General features: G+C 42.4%; 2 protein-coding genes across 2 annotated transcripts; one reads left to right on the plus strand and one right to left on the minus strand.

The window, feature by feature from the left end:
* Nucleotides 1-1,919: 1,919 nt before the first annotated feature.
* cdk9 (cyclin-dependent kinase 9 (CDC2-related kinase)) lies at nt 1,920-6,258 on the minus strand. Its single transcript, XM_069677272.1, has 8 exons — nt 6,186-6,258; nt 5,940-6,053; nt 5,442-5,523; nt 3,920-4,010; nt 3,632-3,798; nt 3,269-3,440; nt 2,861-3,009; nt 1,920-2,780 (listed from the first exon to the last, which is right to left on the minus strand). The coding sequence occupies exons 1-8, from the start codon at nt 6,224-6,226 to the stop codon at nt 2,415-2,417; spliced, it is 1,182 nt and encodes a 393-aa protein (XP_069533373.1). The 5' UTR covers nt 6,227-6,258; the 3' UTR covers nt 1,920-2,414.
* A 1,211-nt stretch (nt 6,259-7,469) lies between these two features.
* On the plus strand, nt 7,470-19,911 carry LOC138605098 (folylpolyglutamate synthase, mitochondrial-like). The gene is made up of 15 exons (XM_069677188.1): nt 7,470-7,616; nt 9,535-9,663; nt 9,743-9,796; nt 9,944-10,008; nt 11,722-11,836; nt 12,344-12,421; nt 12,571-12,632; nt 15,410-15,512; nt 15,849-15,926; nt 16,005-16,155; nt 16,318-16,401; nt 16,563-16,713; nt 17,100-17,175; nt 17,649-17,715; nt 18,588-19,911. The coding sequence occupies exons 1-15, from the start codon at nt 7,470-7,472 to the stop codon at nt 18,962-18,964; spliced, it is 1,737 nt and encodes a 578-aa protein (XP_069533289.1). The 3' UTR covers nt 18,965-19,911.
* The last annotated feature ends 1,133 nt before the right edge of the window (nt 19,912-21,044 follow it).

Here is a 21,044-nt window from a genome sequence, read left to right on the forward strand (position 1 = left end):
AGAGGGGGGTGACATGCAGCGGGGGGCCGAGGGCGGAGTCGAGCACACGGCTGCTGCATCGAGGGGCCTCTGTATGTGGCGCGCCTTCTCTACACACTGAACTAAAACAGCGCAACAATTTAAAAAAGTTTTTATGTATTTATGTAAAATGATAAAATGGCATGATGAGAACTTCCTGGTTTATATTCTGCGACGAGTAAAGCAAACATGAAATTTAATGCATCGCTTTGTTTTTCACCTGCAGGAAAAGAATAAAAAAAGTGAGTTAATGAATAAAATAAATGTGTTGAAATAACTGTGTGATACGTAAACCAGCGACAAACAGCATCTGACTCAGCAGTTCCCCTCTGGTTCACAGGCATCGCATCTTTCAGTTCATTACTTTAGTTTGAAATCGCACAGTTTTATTGTTCGGTCGACTCTTGCTGCAACAGGAAGCAACAACGCTCTCTAAACTCTGTTAATGAAATATCAAATAATAATAACTTTACTTATATATTTATAAAACAAGTAACAAAGTGATGTTCATAAGATCCCATACATCAATAAAAACAATGTTTTCAATGTAGTCGCTTCTCTTGCCGTGTATTGAAAGCCTGGCTGCAGCGTTTTGAATTACTTGCAGTCTTTGGATGTTACGCTTGATGATGTCGGAATACAGTGCTTTACAACAGTCGAGTCTGGTGGGAATAAATGTATGAATGACCTTTTTAGGTCATCAGGGGAAAAGGAATGACTGGATTTTGGTTAATTGTCTCAGTTGAGCAAAGCAGGACTGCATACGTTTGGTCTCCTGGGCGTCAAACGATAGTTCAGAGTCAAAACCCCAGGAAGTGTGTGTGCGCTCTTTGCAACCATTATTAGACAGGTGACCTGGAGGAGAGATTAGTGACATAGCTAGACCTGGGGCCGGAGGAATAGAAATGAAATACAAATCACATTACAGATTACGTCCAGCATATTTTTAATGAAAAAACTCTGCAGTTCGAATGTGCTAAATATTAAGCAGAGAATGCAGAGTGTCGTTTTCTATGAAATGCAAACCTCTAAAAGCTCTTCACTTCTTCTTTGGGACACGTGAATTAATCTGAAACTGTTTCCAACATTTAAAATGCAACAACCAGGAAAAAAATCAAGTATGTCTGCAGTTTTATGATGCAGTAATATGATGCTGCCATCTGCTGGAACAAGTTCAATGGTGTGGTTAAACTGGTACAGCCTTCTTCATGTTTTATCTACATGGCTGTATACAGTGAAAAGTCTGGATATGATTTTACATACAAGTTCATCTCTATTTACAGATTCTACAGAGTACAATCCGGAGGCAGGGACGTGGATTTCTGGGAAGGCAAGTGTTCTAGTTTCTGTTTGAACTACGCTTGTAGTCCCAGTAATATTGACCAATCGCGTATCAGCAGGCTGCGGCTATGCAGGAAGAACAGTCCGTAAGGAGAGCAAAAGCAGGCGGAACGTGATCCACCATGATGCCATCCTGACTCCCATCAGCGTGATCTGACGAAGATTTAGCTTCTTATTAATCTCTATAAACAGACATCTGCATGCTAACAGCTAACAGCTAACAATCTGTTCTAAAATTTAACTTGAGATTAATTCCCTTGACGCTGTGTCACGAAAGCCGTTGAGCGTTCAGATTTCCCAAGTTCCTCGAATGCGTCAGATCGATCCGACCTCCGTTCAACAAATGAGCGTTTTACACGTTTTCTTCTCCTCCTGAGGACAGACCTGACAAAGCTTCATTTTTACTTCTTACAATTCTGCATCATGATGCTGAAACTTCAGCGAAAGTAAGACCCGTTAAAAACAAGTAAATCACAAGGACACGGTTAACGGAGCAGAGACTGCCATCAAGTTTAAAAAAAAGGGTCCCTTTCTTTTAAAATGATCACACAGACACAAGCTTAGGAAAAATAACCATTTTATTTTGTCACGTTTGGACACGTGTTCACGAACAGCAGTGTCCTGGTTGTGTAATCGTTAATATAAAAGTTTTCTCCTTATAAATAAAACATCAGAATACTGCAGAGCCTGTGAAGACAGCTTTTATGCAAAACAGTGATAATAAGAATATAAATGCAAAAAAACTAAAATGTCAGACTCACTCACAAACTTAGTGATCAAACTTGAAACGGACTTAAAACACGATTGCGCCGTGTCTTCAGAGTTTAACTTCTCTCCTCATGATGAAGGTCAGAGCATAACTCCTCGGCTCTGCAAAACGATCATCTCTATCCTGGTCAACTTAAACATCCTGCGCCCTCTGCTGCCAAAACGAACAGATCAGGATTCGTACTAAAAGCTGGAGAGATGTCAGGGTAATGTCCGCCAAACAAAAGGAATGTGAAGCTTTCCTGTAGATGAAGTCATCCTTTTTTCCCGACTTGTCCATAAACGTGTCAGAACACTCGGTCGAACTCGGTCTGACTGGTCGTTGCCGGGTTTCTGTTCTGGTTGGGCTGCTGCTGTGGCATGTGTCCTCTCCGCCTGGGCGGGGCCAGGTACTCAAACATGGAGGTGTTGTGGGTGGAGAGCATGTTCTTCAGGTCTGACGGCATGGGGTCAGACCAGAAGAAGTCGTGGTTGAGCGCGTCGTCGCTGTCTATGCGCTGCGCCGGGTCCAGGACCAGGAGTTTATCGATGAGGTCCAGAGCGTACGGGTCTTTGACGTAAGCTTTCAGACGATCCTTCACTTTTCTCTTCTGGCCTTTAGGCAGCTCCATCTTCTGGTAGAGCTCGTACTTCTTATCCACGCTGGGCCACACCTGACAGGAGGAGAGGCGGTTCAATGAGGATTCATGTGACAGAGAAGAAGATGTTCACAAGTAAGAAAGCTTCCTGTTACCTCAGCGGTGATGGAGCCACACAGCTGGCTGATGAGAGTCAGCTGGTGCTGCTCAGTGTTGCCCTGCATGATGGGACTTCTGGTCCACATCTCGGCCATGATGCAGCCGCCTCCCCACAGGTCGATGGGGGGGCCGTAGTCTCTCTCACCTAAAAATAAAAAACATTATATAGATAATAAATGAAACAAACTTTCCTCAGGACTGTGCTGAAATTAAAGAGAAGGTTCCTTGTGGAGGTTGATGAAGACCTAGTGGAGAGAAAGATCGAGCAGGCCCAGCAGGGACTGTACGTGATGCAGCTGTGTGTGATGTAACCAAACCTGTTCAGGTGCTGCTAGGAAATACAAGGCGTGCATGTGCATATCTCTCCCTCTGTGCTTTGTGTTGAGTTCTGCATTATGTCTTACCCAGCAGCAGCTCCGGCGGTCTGTACCACAGCGTGACCACTCTGTTGGTGTATCGGTTCCCCTGACTGTTTTTGGCCAGGCTGAAGGCTCGAGCCAAACCGAAGTCAGCCAGCTTCAGGACGCCGTCTCTGGTGATCAGCACGTTGGCCGCTTTCATGTCTCTGTGGAGGATCTGATCCAACAGCAGCAATATTGTGAGTCATTTATTTAACCAGATGTACAGTATCAGTATTTAAAGGGGCTATATTATCAAAGATCTCTGTCAGACTAAATGTAGCTGAGCGTAATCCTGATGGTTCTTCTAACTTAAATCTCTGTTCCAGATGTTAAACAAAGGCTCCCAGGTGTGGACGGTGATCATACCTTGTTCCTGTGGATGTAGTACAGTCCATTAAGCAGCATCTGCATGACCTTCTTGATCTCTGCCAGAGTGAACTTGACGTGAGCGTTGCTCAGCAGCCCGGCCAGGTCGTGCTCACAGAAGTCAAACACCAGGTAGATGCTGCCTTTGTATCTGTTGAACTGAGTCGCTGCAAGAAGAACGAGGGGGGGAGAAGAAATTAAACTAATCACGTTTTCTGCTCAAACCCACATGAAGACAGAGGTTGAAGGTCAAAGTACATTAACAGACTGGACACTTGTGACACCAACCTTTGGTTCTGCAGATCTCGATCAGATTGACGACATTTTCATGTTTGAGCAGCTGCAGGATCTTGATCTCTCTCAGAGCTGTGATGGGGAACTGAAACAAAGCAAAACATTACAAAAGAATGAGACATTTATATGAATACATCATTCTGTCATCGCACAGGACATAAACATGGGCTCTTTAGAGTGCCTGGTCTGTTTTCACATAAAGGTTGTATTCAGAACGATTAAATAAAATCTGGACGGCAGAAAAACAGATCCAAACAACATGTCGATGGTTTGAAAGCTGATTTTAAGTGTCCTTTGCAATTGTTGTGCAGTGCACCAGAGCTGCTGCAGCCGATCGGCCTCCTTCTTATACAACCAAAGGCCTTCTCCATTGCTAAGAGTATCTGGTGTGACTCAGGATTTCTGAAGCGGGATGTGGAGGCAAAATTCAGTATAAGACCTTAACCCAAACAGGTTGTTTTGTGGATTTATTCAAAGAGAGAGCTCTCTGTACTCTCATCAGATCACAGCAAGTAAGCCCGAGCAGAACTCCGGTGTTGTGCTGAAATACACTTTACAGACAAAGAGTCAAAGAAACCACACGTGTCAAGCTTATCTTGATTTACACGTTTACAGATCATCTTGGGTAAGGCATCCAGTTGACATACACACACCCACATAGACATCAACACTACTTGCATGCATATGGATATTTAGGGGCAGCCCTGTGAATCTGTCTCCCCCTTCCTCGACCTACACAGAATGTGCAGTCCTCAGCAGATAGCTTAAGGGTGCTTTCGGGCAGTACAGCCTCTACCCTATCTCAGAGCCCCTCTGCTATATGCCTTGTCTCACTGCTGTACTGCTTCCACTAAAAAAATTCACCAAGCAGTATCTAATACCATAGTTTAAACACGAGGTATATATATATTAACATAGTTAATATATAAGATTATATAGGTAATTATATGTTTAACAGATTAAATGAACCAACATCCTTCCTGATAATGGAAAAGGCATGTTTTTATAATTACACGTGACTGTCCAACCAGGCTGAGAAACAGATCTGATTTGCCAGCAGTTTGGAAAGTTTAAAATCCAGTCATGTTTTGAAACTCTGTTACTCTATGGACAACTACGATAACAATATATTGGCACCACCAGAGCCTTAAATATTATTCACTTTTCTGACATGTCTTATTTCAAAACCTTTACATATTTGCAAAAATACTGCAACAATTGAGCCTTCCTAAAACACAATAGATACAGAACGCAATAGATTGACTGATATACTTATGGTTATGGTCTTACCTTACACAAGAAAACTTAATGTATTCTCAACTACGGCAAGAACTGTAGGTCAAATACTGTGGCTCGATTAGTTTTTAAGATCCCAGCAATCATTTATCAATTCAAAATGATGCGTCTTTTACGACTCTTTCTTATCGTATGAAAAAAAATAGGCCACAGTGAAACACAGGTATCCCAAAGGTATGGACACTATCAGTTTATAATATAAACATTACAGTAGACTTACCCCTTCCTTCTCATTTTCCATCAACACTTTCTTCAGAGCGACCTTCTTCCCGGTCTGCCTGTGCTTTGCTTTGAACACCTCCCTGTGCAGAGAGTATTACAACATGAACGACACTTAATAAAAGAGCAATGTCACTTTGCTGACATTTTTTTTAACATTCACAGAGAAAGCAAACCTGCTATACTGCTAGCTGAATAATCCATTGCTAAACACATAAGCTAATGCTAATTTCTGCTTAGATCTTCATCATAATAAGAGTATTACTGTTTTATTTTCATAACATGTGTGATCAAGTGGGAGTTTAAACTACGTTGCGTGAATTTGTAAGCTAACGTTCATAAATATGGACTTGAACACCTTTTGAAGAGCTGGTCAGAGGGAGAGCAGCAAGATGTTTACACGTTGAGCTAATTGTTCGATCGGATATTCCTAAAAGACATAAGTTAGGTATGAACACAGCTAATGTTAGCCACTTAACTCACATTCACATACACTCACCCAAAGGTCCCTTGTCCAATTTTTGCCATTTTCTCATATTTTGAGAACTCGTCACAATAAGGAAATTCAACTCCATCGTAGTACTTCGACATGATGGCGGCCTCCCGGTCGGGCCTGAGGAGACATTTCACTCATTATTAGGTCATTTAAGCTGAACATGAGCTATACACAACAAGTACCAAGTTATGTTAACAGTTGAAAATACAAATGTCTAATGAATAAATGTATAAATAGCTGTTTTCTTACTTTTCAGCCGCGCCGGCGTTGCTTGTTTTTTCTCGCTGCATTCTTACCCCCTGTTTCAACTTCCGATTCTGCGACCCTGCTGTGCGTGCTGCGTTTAAGGACAACTGCGATTTCAAGGCTTCTCAGTGTAATATATTGTTTTATCACTTCGTAAACACAAAATTATATATAAAAAAACAAAAAACAAGATGGATATTCTATTCAAGTTGTTTACATAAAATCCAATGCTATTGGACATAACAAACACACTTTTCCACATTGTCATGTATTGTTAGAGATTATTGAAATACTGATTATTTGGGCGATTCTTGAAGGCAGCAATGCGGGACATTCGCAGAATGAAATGAAAGCGACACCTGGCGACCCGGAGTAGTAACTCCACCTGCAAACATTTTCATATTATAATGCGGTATAGTATTGGGGTATTGCACGACTTGTATATGTTATGTCATTTTTCAATATTGGCAAACGTTTCTTCCAAAAAATGTAAATGTAATGTAAAATTATATTTTTTTAATCCTCCAGGACAATGTGAGTATAGTTTAGCTTTTATTTTGTGGATATTTAATTGTCTGTGAATATAACAAGCAAACATGTAAAGCGAACATCCAACTTATGTTTCTTCAATTCAAGTTAAACTAACTATTTGTTACCTGGCAGTTTTGTTTGTTATTGTATTTGCTAATCAAAAGGAAATGTTCATGCTGGCTATATAACAGTGATGTAATAATATGAACAACATTCACATTATGAAACGTTTAATGTAATATTCAATATTCAGGAAATTTAAGAAGATACTAATTTCAGACAGAAGGTTTAAACAAAAACGATTGCAAAGAACAAAAAATATATACTATAATTGTAAAGAATCAGCGTAAAGGTGGATTTAATAAAATATAACTGAAATCATTTATTGAGCATTATAAACTTTTTTTTTTAAATCACTGAAAAATATCTTCAAGCCATTTTGTGAAAATGTCACAAAAGTTGGAGAAATTAACAAAATGTACTGTAGGCCTACATTGGTATTTTAAATATACAATTCACATTCAAACTATCATCAGGAAAATATTCAACATCTGATTTACATAAAAACATCAAACTTTACAATATGGTTTTCAATAACAAAATGAAAAAAGTTAAACGAGTAAATACAATCAAGATTTTAAAACTATTATGTTTGAATGGGTTTTTCAATGAGGGGCGTGTTATGGCGTCATCACGTTTTTCAAAAGAACCTCCCATATTTGGCAGCAGCTTCCTGTGACAGCTCAACGCCTCATGATGGTGTGCATGTCGCGCGTGTGGCAGCGGGGCTCCGGGCTATCCGCGCGGCTCCGAAAGAGGGACTGGGCGTGTAGTTTGGCGGGTCTTTCTGTCAGATACTACAGCACAGAAACAGCTCCTCAGATACCAGGCATGGAGTACCAGGTGAGCTCTGTTACTGCCTCTTTTATCTCATCTATGAATCAGCTGCTAGCCGAGCTAACTAGCCGCCTGCGCTAGTTTGACAAGTTTGCAATAACTCTGAGTGACTGCACAGTTGTGAGATGGATAAAACATGGCTGACAGGACCACATGAGAATACATTAACTTTAGCTTGTGTTGTCAACGGAGCCGAGTGAGTGTTTCGGTTAATCAGCTGTTGGTTACTGAGTGACAGATGTGAAAAGTTGACGGTGTGGACAGAGCTCTACTGTACTGTCTGTTCCTGCCACACTGACAGGCTCAACGTGAAAGAACAAACTGAACCAACACGTGGTCTAAACTCTGCTTTGATGCAATATTTGTGTTTGACTTGGGCCAATATTACATCATGTGTGAACTCAGGTGTTTACTTTTTTCTTCTTTGGGTAGTGTTTTATTTAAAATTAATGGATACTACTATATCATAAGTGCTGTACAATCAACTCCCAAGACACTGACTTATCTTGTAGCAGTCTTTATGTTGCAGTAATGTAGATACTGGATCCCCTAGATTTATGAATATGTCTGTAGCCTTCTTAGTGGACTGTATTTAAGAAGTAGTGGCAGCCATTGTGATGTAACCCTTTGGTTTTTGTATGTATAGACTAAAAGATGGCGCTAAAGAGGAGTTAGCAAACACTAAGTTATCAAAGACATACAGTCTATTAGGGCTTCAACTAACAACTATTATGATAATCGATTAATCTGTCGATTATTTCTACTATTAATCAAATAAAAAAAAGCTACATTTTGGTATTAGCATTATATTCAAAACAAAAAAATATTATATCTTGTTTTCTTGTACAATGCAATGTTAATATATCAATTATCTAACTCAATTATTATCTTGTTGATTAACTTAATAATTTCACATGAAAAAGAAAAGTACAGACAAGGCCACTACAATAAAAAGGGACATTGGGGATGCAGCCATGAACTGAGTATAACAGGGAAATGTACCTAACCAAGGTATGTTTAATCAGACACTGCTCAGGTTTCTGTTGTGAATCAATAAACGATTCACTTTAGTCCGTCTCTGACTAACATCATGAAGTATTTAAAAACTCCATAACATTATGTTACACTCCAGAGTCTGTCCAACCGACTTTCAGCTAATTAGCATTAGATGAGTGTCCGTCCTGACGAACAAGCACTCGATTACGAGTTAATTTAAACACAACGTGACGGACAGAAATACTCTCTGTCAGTTTTCTCTCCATGTTGTGGCCGTTTAATTAAGCTGGGCGTTAGCTTTAGCAAGAGTTGGCGTTAAATTAGCTTTACCAGTGGGTTTAGCTTACTAACAGCTTTACTACCACGGTATACTGTCTTCCACTGCTTCATCAGCGACCCGGCTGTGGGCCCATCACAAAACGGAGAGAAGACAAAATAGACAGAGTTTCAGACCATTACGTTTGTTTTTAAACGCAGTAAGTTTAACATGGGGCTCTATGGGGACTGACTCACTGCTGGAGACAGCCTCAAGTGGACACCAGAGGAACTGCAGCTTTCACATTTCTGCATTGGCTTCAGTTTTTTTTACCCCCTTGGTTTCGTTAACTGCTGGTTTGTTAGAGATAGAGAGAAGGCCCAAACAATTACAGAGAGGGGTTTTTATTGCATACTTTATTTTGAGAAGTAAAAATAAAATATTAATGAACAGCTCTGATTCATATGTGTTTCCTTAATGTACTTTAGAACTTTAAAAATGCCAAGCATGTACATACAGTGCGTTGTGCAGCTTAGCTTGTAAGAAAATACAAGCTTTAGAACGGGGCTGCTTGCGGGAGATGCTTAATATTATTGACTCAGATTTGTGGCTGAAATAAGATAATTAGGACATCTTTCTTTAGTTGTAAACATTTCATGTCTTTTCCTGCAGGATGCAATTTGCACTCTGAACACACTACAGACCAACGCCAGTGCTCTGGAGATGGTACGACGGGAGCGGAGTCACCCTCAGCAGCAGCTTCAGGCCATGAGAGGCTTTCTGGAACGAGCCGGCCTCAAAGTACGTCACTTTTATCAGCTCGCACAGTTTGTTTAGGATTACAAAGAATGTCATTGATGTGTGTGTTTGTGTGTCAAAGGTGGAGGAACTAGACCATCTCAATATCATTCACGTGACGGGAACAAAGGGCAAGGTGAGCTAACCAAACTGATCTTTTCAGTTTGATTATTTAACATCTGACTGAAGGTCGTACAAACATGCTTTCAAACGTGTGTTCATTCACTGAGGAGACGAGCTGTTGTGACAGATTTATGAGTGTGTGTGTGTGTTCATCTTTCAGGGCTCCACATGCGCGTTCACTGAGCAGATCTTAAGAAGTTACGGCTTCCGCACCGGATTTTACAGGTAAAACTGAACTGTATGAATGAACTATTAGCCAGAACATGAGCCCAGTGCTTCTGCTGAGTAGTCTGCCAACACCAACTCCCAGTCTGATACTTCTGATTGCAGAGGAAATAACGCTGCACGATGAACTGCTCAAGCAGGCGTGGGTGATTGAATAATCTTGAGATCGCATTGTGATAAATTTTATGTCTTATGATGTTGAACTTTGGACATTTTTACTCAAACAGCCTGTCACACAACAGAAAACATCAACAGCCAGTTAGTCTGCATCTTTTTATCTTGCACTTGAAACACATGTGGGAGTTACACCCAGTTCTACCGCAAAGCAGCGACTGAGCTGCTGCTGAACAAAATGTATGTATTACCATCCGGCTCGTGGGGGAAAGGGAGGCTAAAGCCAAAGTTATTCATTAACAAAGAAGTAAAAATAGTTCGACAATAACAAAAAGTGAGGCAAAGTGTAACTGAGGGGCCTGTGAGTGCTGCTCAGATCAAGAAGTTAAGGAGAACAAAAAGAGGGCTCTAAACTAGAGTTAAAAAAACTCTGTCTAATAAGTGAAACTAAACTACCCAAACCAAACAAGTGAAATAGCACCCCTAAACCCTGTGTGTCTAACAAATGAGTTATCCTACGTGAGCGTGTGTGAATCCTAAAATAAACTACTGCCTGGCCCAGCGCGGACAGAACGACTCAGAAAGCTCACAACCATTAACAAAAGAAATATCTCGGATCCCATCGGCTGTAGTCTGAGACGATACAGCCTGCTGATACGTGATTGGTCAATATTACTCGGACTACAAGCGTAGTTCAAACGGAAACCAGAACACTTGCCTTCCCAGAAATCCACGTCCCTGCTTACAGATTGTACATTTCTATGTAGAACGTGTAAATAGAGATTACCAGAAGAAAGACTGTTGGCACAGGAGGCACAGAGGTGAGCTGGCCTTGGTTACAAAGCCGCTCCTGAATGACCTGCACAGGTCCTTAAAGGGGAGAATCGCCGGGTGCTCTCTCCTGATGATTTCGGCTGCGCGCCAATCAAGCTGTTCCAGCCAGCAGCATAGGTGGATGAAATATCCAGCCTAGAGTACACACACACACACACACACACACACACACACGTCCACAGAACACTCAAAGGTAACATTTCGTGAACTATTAATTATAATTATATACCCTGATAAATATAGATCATATGTTTTGCCATATTGAAGATCTTTAAATAATTCATCCATCCAAGGTGTTCCTTAATGTTTTCCTGCATCCAGGTATTTTTCCACATTCAACTTAACACTTCTGAATCTGTAATAAAAATGTCAGTGCTTCCAGGTTTTATTGAATCTTCTAAAAATGCCCTCAAATGTTCTTTAAGTCCTGTTGGCCTCTGATGTTCAACATAACTATGCAAAACGCAGCTTGAAGGCAGGGCTGAGCTGTACATGTGTTTGACTTTAAACATACCTTAATCAAACATACCTTCATCGTTTAATCGTGATTTAGTCAAACAGCTCCTGAGGCTTTTTTCCACGTATACGTTGAAAATAAACGTCAAGAAAGCACTTACATTTTTTATGTCATATATTTTGGTCGAAATTGGAAATGAGGTCAATTATTGTTCATGTGTTCAGAGCTGTAATGTTATTTACAAGTGATTTATGTCCTCATTCTCAGCCAGTAAAAAGTGTTGTTTAAATTTTCCTTCTTGTTTGCAGCTCTCCACATTTGGTCCAAGTCAGGGAGAGGATTCGGATAAACGGACAGCCGATTGGGAAAGAGCTCTTCACTAAATACTTCTGGCAGGTTTATGGACGTCTGGATGAGACTAAGGTACAGATGTGAAACCTTTGACCGAGCCGGGCTTCTCATTCACTGTACTCAGCAGATTAACCTTCAGTCGTTGATGTTCTGATTTCTGTGTCCTTCAGTGGAACTTCAGCCGTGTGTTATTAGTGTCACAGGTTGTAATCGAGTCAAATAGTAAATGAGAGCCCTCATGTAAGGAAGAGCATGATCCTCATGTGACAGCGCATCAGGACAGTACTGTGTCCTTAAATGTTTTGGACAAGTTGATGGTCCTTCATTTGAAATATCTTGCTGGGTACGATTTGAAGCACGCGCTGTTTGTTTACACCTCACGTACGTTTTGCTTCCATAACGCCGGAACGCCGTGTAAAAACACACACTGAGGCGGCTTTATGCCGGCGTTGCTTGGTCCAATGTAGAATGACAAAGGTGGCATGAGGACGGAGCTTCGTTACGGCGCTGAGGCAGAACTGCAGTGTGAAAAAGCCTCCTGACTCAGTGATAACCAGTTCTTTTCTTTGACCTCTGCAGGACGCCCACGGAGGGACGATGCCGGCATACTTCCGTTTCCTCACCATCTTGGCCTTCCACGTGTTCCTACAGGAGAAGGTGAGCCTGACCTGTGCTGCCTTCACCAACAGCCGAGAAATGGGAATACACAGTTTCTTTAGAATTAACCTGGACTAATTATTTGGTGAAACACACAAAACACACACGGTAACCTGTCTTAAATCTAAACCGCTCCGTTCTTTGTCCAGGTGGATTTAGCTGTGATTGAAGTCGGGATCGGTGGAGCGTATGACTGCACCAACATCATCAGGTAACACTCTCACCTACCTGATCACAAACTTAATCCTGAACCAGATCTGAGAGTCTGTAAAACTTGAACATAATTACATTTTATACGAGAGAGTGAAGATTAAGCTTTGGTTGTGCGTAACTTTGATACAGACACACACACACACACACACACACACACACACAGAGCTGTCGTACCTTTTTCTGATCATCTTTGAACCCAATAAAGGAGGCTGTAGTATCACTATAAAAGCTGCTTTATCAACATTATCAAACTCAATCAGAGAGGTTAGAACACTTCGAGGTGGAGCCAATCGATAGCTCAAGATCTGATATCAGGATAGATTACGTCCGTAACTGGATGCAGGTAACTCCTACAGCAGAAAGAGTAGGAACACACGGTGAGTCTGCAGGTTTTAACTTGCAGGTTGAGTCCTGAAGTAAGTGGGGCACCTCCAGCCCCAAAGCATTTGTTGAGCTGCCAGAGAAGAGAGCTGATGTCTGCTGTCAAAGTGTTTTTTCTGGATGTTAGCAGAGAAACCTGACTTTGTCGTGTGGTTGCACTTTCTTCTGTCTGTCTTTAATGTTTTTAAATATCAAAAAGAGAATGCTGACTTAAAAATGTGTGATAGACATCTTCTGCACAGTTAATGAACTTTAGCTTCTTTCTCACTGGTCAAAAACCTGCTCACACCTGCTCAGTGTGAAAGGTTACGATCAGCATTCAGACCCGGGTCACATGACTCTGCAGTAGACCCGGGAAATGATCTCCTCGGCTCCAATCAGCATTGATGGGAACACAGAACCTGTATTGACACGTTAAGCTCCGCCCCCTTTCCGGCGCGATGCTACGCTCCGTCGGTAACTTCTGCGACTCCTCATCATCTCAGCTACAAACTCCGCCTGTCTCCGTCCGAGCAGCGCTCCAACATCGTTCCACATTTGTCGGCGCTGAGTTTGATAAACAGACTGAATGAGTAACAGATACAATAAAGACGTAACCACCGGTTACTGGTCACTAACCCTGTCTCCAGCGGGTTTGTGACGTCAGATGGCAAAAAAGAGACTGAAAGCAGGATACTTCACTGGCAATGGGAAAAGAGACAATCGGCATTTATTAGTGGGTCTTCCCAGGTCTAACCTGCGTCAACGTGCTAATTTCAGTGGGAAAGGGGTAAACATGAGTACAAGCAGAGTCCACCACCCCCCCCCCCCCCCCCCCCCGCTCCTGTGTTCTTCCTGAGGTCATGCAAACTCTACCAACTGTTTGTCACATGGGGTCAGTGAATGCTCCTCCTTCAACATACTGCTCCCTTGTTGAAAGTTTTGGCCTCAGTCCAAAGTTCAGTCCAATGAGCAGTTTATTTTGGCCGGACATGCGAAGTGCTTTGCATGACCCGAGGGAGGAGAATGGGATCCAACATGCACGCTAACCCAAACTGGTACGGGTTGCAGACGTGGTCCGTGGTCCCAGGGTGAAGGACGACCCTTGAAGCCCCCAGTGGAGCAGCTCTTTTCCCATGAAGGGTTGCTGAAGTAGAGCTGTAACGATTAGTTGATTAATTGACAAACTAAAGAAACTTAAACATTCACTGTGTTAACTAAAGATTTATTGTTTCAGCTCCAAGCAGCTTCTTGAATGTAAAGATATGCAGCTTTTCTTTGTCAGTTATGATGGCAAATGAAGATTTGGGGGCTTTTGGTTTCATGGTTTTACAAAAGGAGCAGGTGAAGGCGTCACTTTAGTCTCACTGATATGACGGATGCTTGGAAAAAAGGTACCAATGACGTTCTGAAGTTTTGATCGCCTGCTGCAGAGCCCTCCTGAGCTGGACAGCTGTGAGTTCACCCAGCCTTCAGGGCGGGTTCCCACCAGCCTTGCTTAGTCCGACTGAGCCGAACCCTGGAGCGTTTGTCCCCTCGGTGCCGTTCATTTAGGTGCTGTGAACGCCAGAATGAAACTCTGGTGCGGACCAAACAACCGGACCCGCTAGAAAAGACTGTCTCGGTCCGTTTCCAAACAAAGTGAGACTGGTGAGAAGGTTAACGGCCTTAAAGCAGGACCACATACAGGAAACAAACCATGAAACTGTGCGTTGTAGTTTACAGGTGCTGACATTTGCAGAGACACGCAGCGAGATGAGTCGAGCACGACGTGGAGGAGCAATGAGGAAATATGGGCAACCAAACAATTTCACAAATGCTTGTGGAAACGCACGAGAACACGGAGGTGTTCAAAGTGCTCAGAGAAAAACTCATCAGAGAGCAGTTTCCCCGCGCATCAAAACTTTCGGTCTGCTGGTGAAAGCTGCCGCGTGAACACAAACCAAACAATTTGGTCTTTGATTCGGACCAAACAAACAGTCGTCAGGTGCGAAAGCAGCCTTCAGCCTGCTGTTTGACTCGATAGAGGCGGTGACGGATGACAAATCTGTTTTAGAAGTCTGTGGAAGCACGAGTGCTGATCCCAAATAAGGGTGGGACAAATTATCGTTACAGCAATATATCATCGTCCTGACTCATGCAGTATAATTATCGATAAGCTGGTGCCAAATATTACATCTTAATTTACAAATATTTGGCGGCGCTCTGAACAGATTTCCCTGTGATTCTGACTCACTGTGTCACGACTTCGGGGCTCCTCGCGGTGGCGCTTATGCCACGAGTGAGGGTAATGTGAACGGATGGATGGATGGAGTAGCTGACGTGACACAAGATGTGGCACACGTGTCGCATGTAACACCCACAGTCTGTTTGTATTAAGGTTGTTTTTCTTCCTCTGCGCTTCTCTGTCCACAGGAGGCCGTGGGTGTGTGGGATCTCCTCTCTGGGTATAGACCACACTCAGATTCTTGGAGACACCATTGAAAAGATCGCCTGGCAAAAAGGAGGCATCTTCAAGGTGTGTCTCTCGATTGTGTGTGTCTAAATATCTCTACAAGTAAGAAGAAACAATGATGACGATGCTGAAGGAGACAGACATGTTCACATTTGTTGGTGTAAGGTGTTTTTAATGTACACTGGACTTTGAGTGATGCCGAGCAAAACCTTCATTTAGTGATGGAGACTGAACGAGTTTGTGTCAGAGCTGGAAAAGCTCATAAGTGAATAAACGATCAGCAGGAAGTCTTGAACTCTTTGAAGTCGCTGAAGTCGTCTAGAATAAAGTTGGTTATTGATGTTCTGTATGTTTCTCCTGCTCCGTCATCTCACTGTTTATCATGTACATGTGTTCCAGCCGGGGGTTCCTGCCTTCACAGTCAAACAGCCAGAAGATGCGATGGCTGTGCTCAGGGGCAGGGCCAACGAGACAAAGGTAAGGTCGATTTCTAGTTGAGGAATGTCTTCTTGAGCTACTCAGGTGGATGTGATACCGTCTAACCTGTTGTTGTAGTGTCCTCTGTGGGTCTGTCCGGAGCTGGACGCCTATCAGGCAGACCTCTGTGAACCTCTGCGCCTGGGCCTGGCAGGGCAGCACCAGCGCTCCAACGCCTCCCTGGCCCTCCAGCTCAGTCACACTTGGCTGCAGAAAAGATGTGTACCAGGTGGGACTGGAATGTTATCTAATGTGTGTTTGTTTTTATAGCAACCAGAACATCATCATTCAAAACATGAATGAGATTGAGCCTGTATCGCTGCAGGCCATGAGGATAAAAACATGTGGCTGTGAATGTTGACCAACAAAACAACTCGTCCTCTCTCGACAGACAAAAGCTTTCCCTCCACCAGTGCTGAGAACACCGGCGTACTTCAGGGGACTTCCTTCACGCCCAGCCCCATCATGGTGAAAGGTAACGAACAATCAGTCAGTGTTGATTTGAGCTAAATACACAATAAAACTCCATAATGCCACTGGTGCTTGTGATGTTTGTAAATCAGAATTGATGGAAATCAAACATTGACCTGTCCCCAGGTCACATTTGTCAGGATGCTTACTTGTGTTTGGTCTCAGGGCTGGCGGACACCGAGTGGCCTGGCAGGAATCAGACTCTCAAACATGGAGCGGTCACCTACTTCTTGGATGGAGCTCACACCATGCGCAGTATGCAGGCCTGTGTGCACTGGTTCAGAGAGATCGCAGCCCAGCATGAAAGGAATGCAAGGTGAACATCGCTCCCTGACGACACAGCGCTCGATGTGCACTGTTGTAGAAAGATGAAATGCTATTCCAGGAAGAAAGGAAGTGGTGGCACAGTTTTAGCTCCATGTTGGAAGATTTCTCTACTGTAAGGTGGTTGTGGAGAGATCGAACAGAGGAGTGTCAGAGTGCAGAGAGCGGAGTGCATCACAGAACAAAGAAACACATTCGGTGTGCTCATAAACATTTTGTCTGCAGATGTTTGAGCGAGCGCGTCACAGCAGTTAGTCAGTCAGAAATGTTTCCAGCATGAAACTAGAACAACGAGCATCGATTTAATAACTGCTTAGTTTCCTGTTTCCTAAACAAACACTTGACTAACCAGTGAACTTTGACCTGTTTGTGTTGTAGTGGACCCGTCGCCAGAGTTCTGCTGTTCAATGCGACAGGAGAGAGAGACTCAGCGGCCATGCTTAAACTACTCGTGGTGAGTACATCTTCATCCAGCATGCACACAGCGAGTGAAGCCAGCATGACTGCAAAGCTACAGGGCTGAATGCTGGACGACATGTTGTTCTGGGTACATGAAAGTCTTTGAACATAAAGACTTTAGCCAAGTTCTTACATTTTGATCCCAAATAAATTACATATTTATATTCTGGAAATGTGTTTAAACTGTTTTTATTCTACTTCTTCAGATATAAATGATTTATAGAGATAAAAAGGGTTACTGCAAAGAAGTTTGGTGATTATCAACCCGATCAGGTTCTGCAGATAAGAAATAAAAACATATCAAATCAGCTAAAAAAGATTAAGACCAGAAAATCTTCTTGTTTTGCTCTGACACCATAAAGTCTGTTCTTTAAACACCACAGAATATCTCAAAGCAGGCGGGCTGCTCAGCTGATGCACAAACATCTGATCAGACACTTATATCCTTTTTATTTGTATTTCTTTCAGCCATGTCATTTCGACTTTGCTGTGTTCTGCCCAAACATCACTGAAGCCATCACGTCATGTAATGCAGGTGAGATCATGAGCCTCATGCTGTCCCGTGTATTTTTCAAATGCGGGTACATTTTCCAAAGCGTTGTGTAGTTTTGAGATTGACTTCCTGGCTCCAGACGACCAGAGGTTCAGCTAAAGGTATAAAAGAACGATTTGAGAAATCTGCATGCTGTTGCATAACGTTACAGCCGACTGTCAGAGGGACCTGGAGCAGCAAACAGACTGGAGTCACGCTCCGTGCCGAAGGCCGTCATGTATCCCGTTGCCCTCTTCTACAGCTAAAGTCGAATGCCAACGTCATTTAGAATAATCAAATATCCGTGCCCATCCCTCCGCAACAATCAGAAAATACCCATGAAATCCTGTGAAATATTGCGCGCTTCAAGGTCAAGGTGTCCAACAAAAATGGATTCTGCTTCCTGCCTCTCCCTCTGTCCCTCTTTAGATGTGACCACATGAGTCAGGTCTGCCTGTTACAGGAAGTGTTTGTGTCTCAGGGTCTGTGTGAATAATCTAACAGAGTGTAGACCTGCTCTGTTTGTAAAGTGTCCTGAGATAGCTCTGGTTATGGTTTGGTGCTGTATAAATAAAACTGGATTCATTCATGAGGTATTGTTTGCACTGTCTGGCCAGTTAGCACAGGTTGTGGTAAAGGCTTTTGTGCAGGTACAATTATACTAAACCTGGCAAGATAACTTTGACGACAACATTAAATAGAAGCTGCACAAAGTCTCTGCACCCGACTGATGTTTAAAAAATGATTTCTTCACCAGCAACAATTTTCACATTTTTGTTAAAGAAAAAATCAGTTGTGACATTGAAAAATGGTCCCTGCTGCCTCTCCTCTGAGACACTGTGAAACTAATCAGTCATCATTCCCGCTCCTCTCAGACCAGCAGAACTTCAATGTCTCCGTGGAGAACATGCTGACTCGCTGCTTGGACAACGAGAGGAGCTGGCGTCTCCACAACAGCCTCGGGGATAACAGGGGGACTCAGCTGTTCATTGAGGACAGCCTGTCCCTGGTCCCTGAAAAGAAAGCAGACACGCTGGTCTTCCCCTGCATCCTCAGCGCCCTCCAGTGGATCACCCAGAGCAGGGATTCAGTGCTGGCAGACCCAGCAAAGACGGTCCCACCGGTGAAACCCAGCGTCAAGGCCAAAGCTGCTCCGCTCTGTGATGCAACCGAGATCCACATCCTCATCACCGGGAGCCTCCACCTGGTGGGAGGAGCACTTAAACACCTCGATCCGGCTTCTTCCAAGTAAGAGGATCATGTGAATGATTGAGTCTCAGCACAGAGGCTTTGTACACTTTTACCTGGAAATGGGGGAATAATAATTCTGTCTGTATAGATGACGCTTGAACGGATTTAGCTGCACCAAGGTATTATTGTTGTTGTCCTGGTAGCTTCCCTGCAGTGGCTAACTCCAGCAGCCTGCTAGTTTGGACCAAGGCAGCTTCACATCGGCCCTCTGTTCACCCAGAGCCTTACAGACGACTGCACACACGTGTGGAGCTCGAGTCTTTAGTCTTAAACTTGAAGCCAAATATGTTTACATGAACTGCAGGAGCTACAAGCTGAGTTAGCCTCACTGGGGCTGCTCAGTGCTTCAGCGCTCTCTGCTGCCACCTGGAGGCCGCAGAGTGGCGTGGTGGTTTTAACATTAAATCACATCACATAAAAACTGTAGATTTACAGGAACCAGAAAGTGCTACATGGACTTTTTACAGTTTTGTATATTTGGTTTCTCTGTTGGGAACACCTGAGTATTTCCATTCACCGTCTTTTTTAAACGTTTTGCACAGTTTCTACTTTTATTTGTCAGACTTGTTCTTCATACACAGGCCTACTCATGTTTGATGTAGATGTGTAAATATTGTTAGCATGAGATGAATTCATGTCATTGTCAATCAGGTTCTGTGTAATCTGGTTTATGCTGGAATTAAAATAATAATGACATCGTCTGGTCTAACACATTGTTGCTGTGTGCACTGGTACGTATGATGTGTGACGGTGAATCCAAAGGGTTATTCAAAGCCACATTCACTCATCATGTAACCTCACATGAGCTTGATTTCACCTTTTAATTAAAACACACTGATTACACTTGAACGTTCATGTGGACGCAGCAGAACACTAACTGCATCAGAAGAAACTTTGTAAGAAGTGAAGATGAAATCCGCTCACATTCTGATCAATAAAAAAGGACAGATATGGAAATTGTGTTCAATATTTCTTGGCGTCTCCTTCGTAAATGTTCGACCGAGTAGACTTTAAATGTCGAGTGATACTGAACAATGTTAACGGTCATTAGGTGACCTGTCTGCTCAGACTTCCATCTGACTTATTTAAACCGACTCTATTCAAACTTTCATTCTGTGTTAATTTTATTATATTTTGAAACTGTAGTTCTAAATGTTCAAACTTTCATTCTAAATATTAAAATTACATTCTTTATATGGATTTCTTATATTGTATATATTCAAATTATTATATATGCTGAAATTCTTTATATTATATATATGTGTATATATATTTCAACATATATACACATATATACACGCATGTATATGGATATATATATATATTATATATATACACACGCACATATATATACATGTACATATGCTCGAATATTGATTTGATTTAGATTTGTCTTGTTCGCTCACTTATCGTTTTGTAAATTGATAAAAATGAACAATTATTTATATTTTGGAAATCATTCTTAGTTTCACCTGCCTAAAACGTTTGCACTGCACTGTATATGAAAACGTTCACTATCTTACTGGGGTTGTGTACCAGACTCTTTATCAATATTTCCATCTCATTCATTCTCTCTCTCTCTACGGCTGTGAAAGTACCGTGACTCACTCAGTCAGTCAGTCAGTCACATACAGACCCGTGTGTAGGGCTGACCCCGGCGGTCAGCCGAAAAGAATCTTCAGATTCTTTTTTGTCAGAAGTGCTGGTTCAAGTTCGGCATATCTACCTTGAAAATAATAACCCATGAAGAGTTATAAATGAGGGCAGTTGATATTCCCAAACATATGGAAGCCCTTAGCAGACATGCATCCATACATTTTATTTCCCGTGATCATTTTCTCGAGATCTTGACTTATTTTTCTCATCATCTCGGGAAACAAAGCTGGTTCTCCTATTATAACGGATTCATTTGGCCCATTATCTTGAGAAAACAAAGCTGGTTTTCTCGTGATAACAGGATATTTTTCCGGTGATCTATAAAACAGAACCACAGGCTGCTCACTGTGATGTTACAGACAGGACATGCCATGCTGACATTGCCCACACTGATGAGGGAAGTGAAGCCTGTTTCTATGTTCGTT

This window comes from Semicossyphus pulcher, unplaced genomic scaffold, assembly GCF_022749685.1.
Source record: "Semicossyphus pulcher isolate SPU_LCO1_2020_fin unplaced genomic scaffold, fSemPul1.0.p SCAF_28, whole genome shotgun sequence".
In the NCBI taxonomy this organism is placed as follows: Eukaryota; Metazoa; Chordata; class Actinopteri; order Labriformes; family Labridae; genus Semicossyphus; species Semicossyphus pulcher.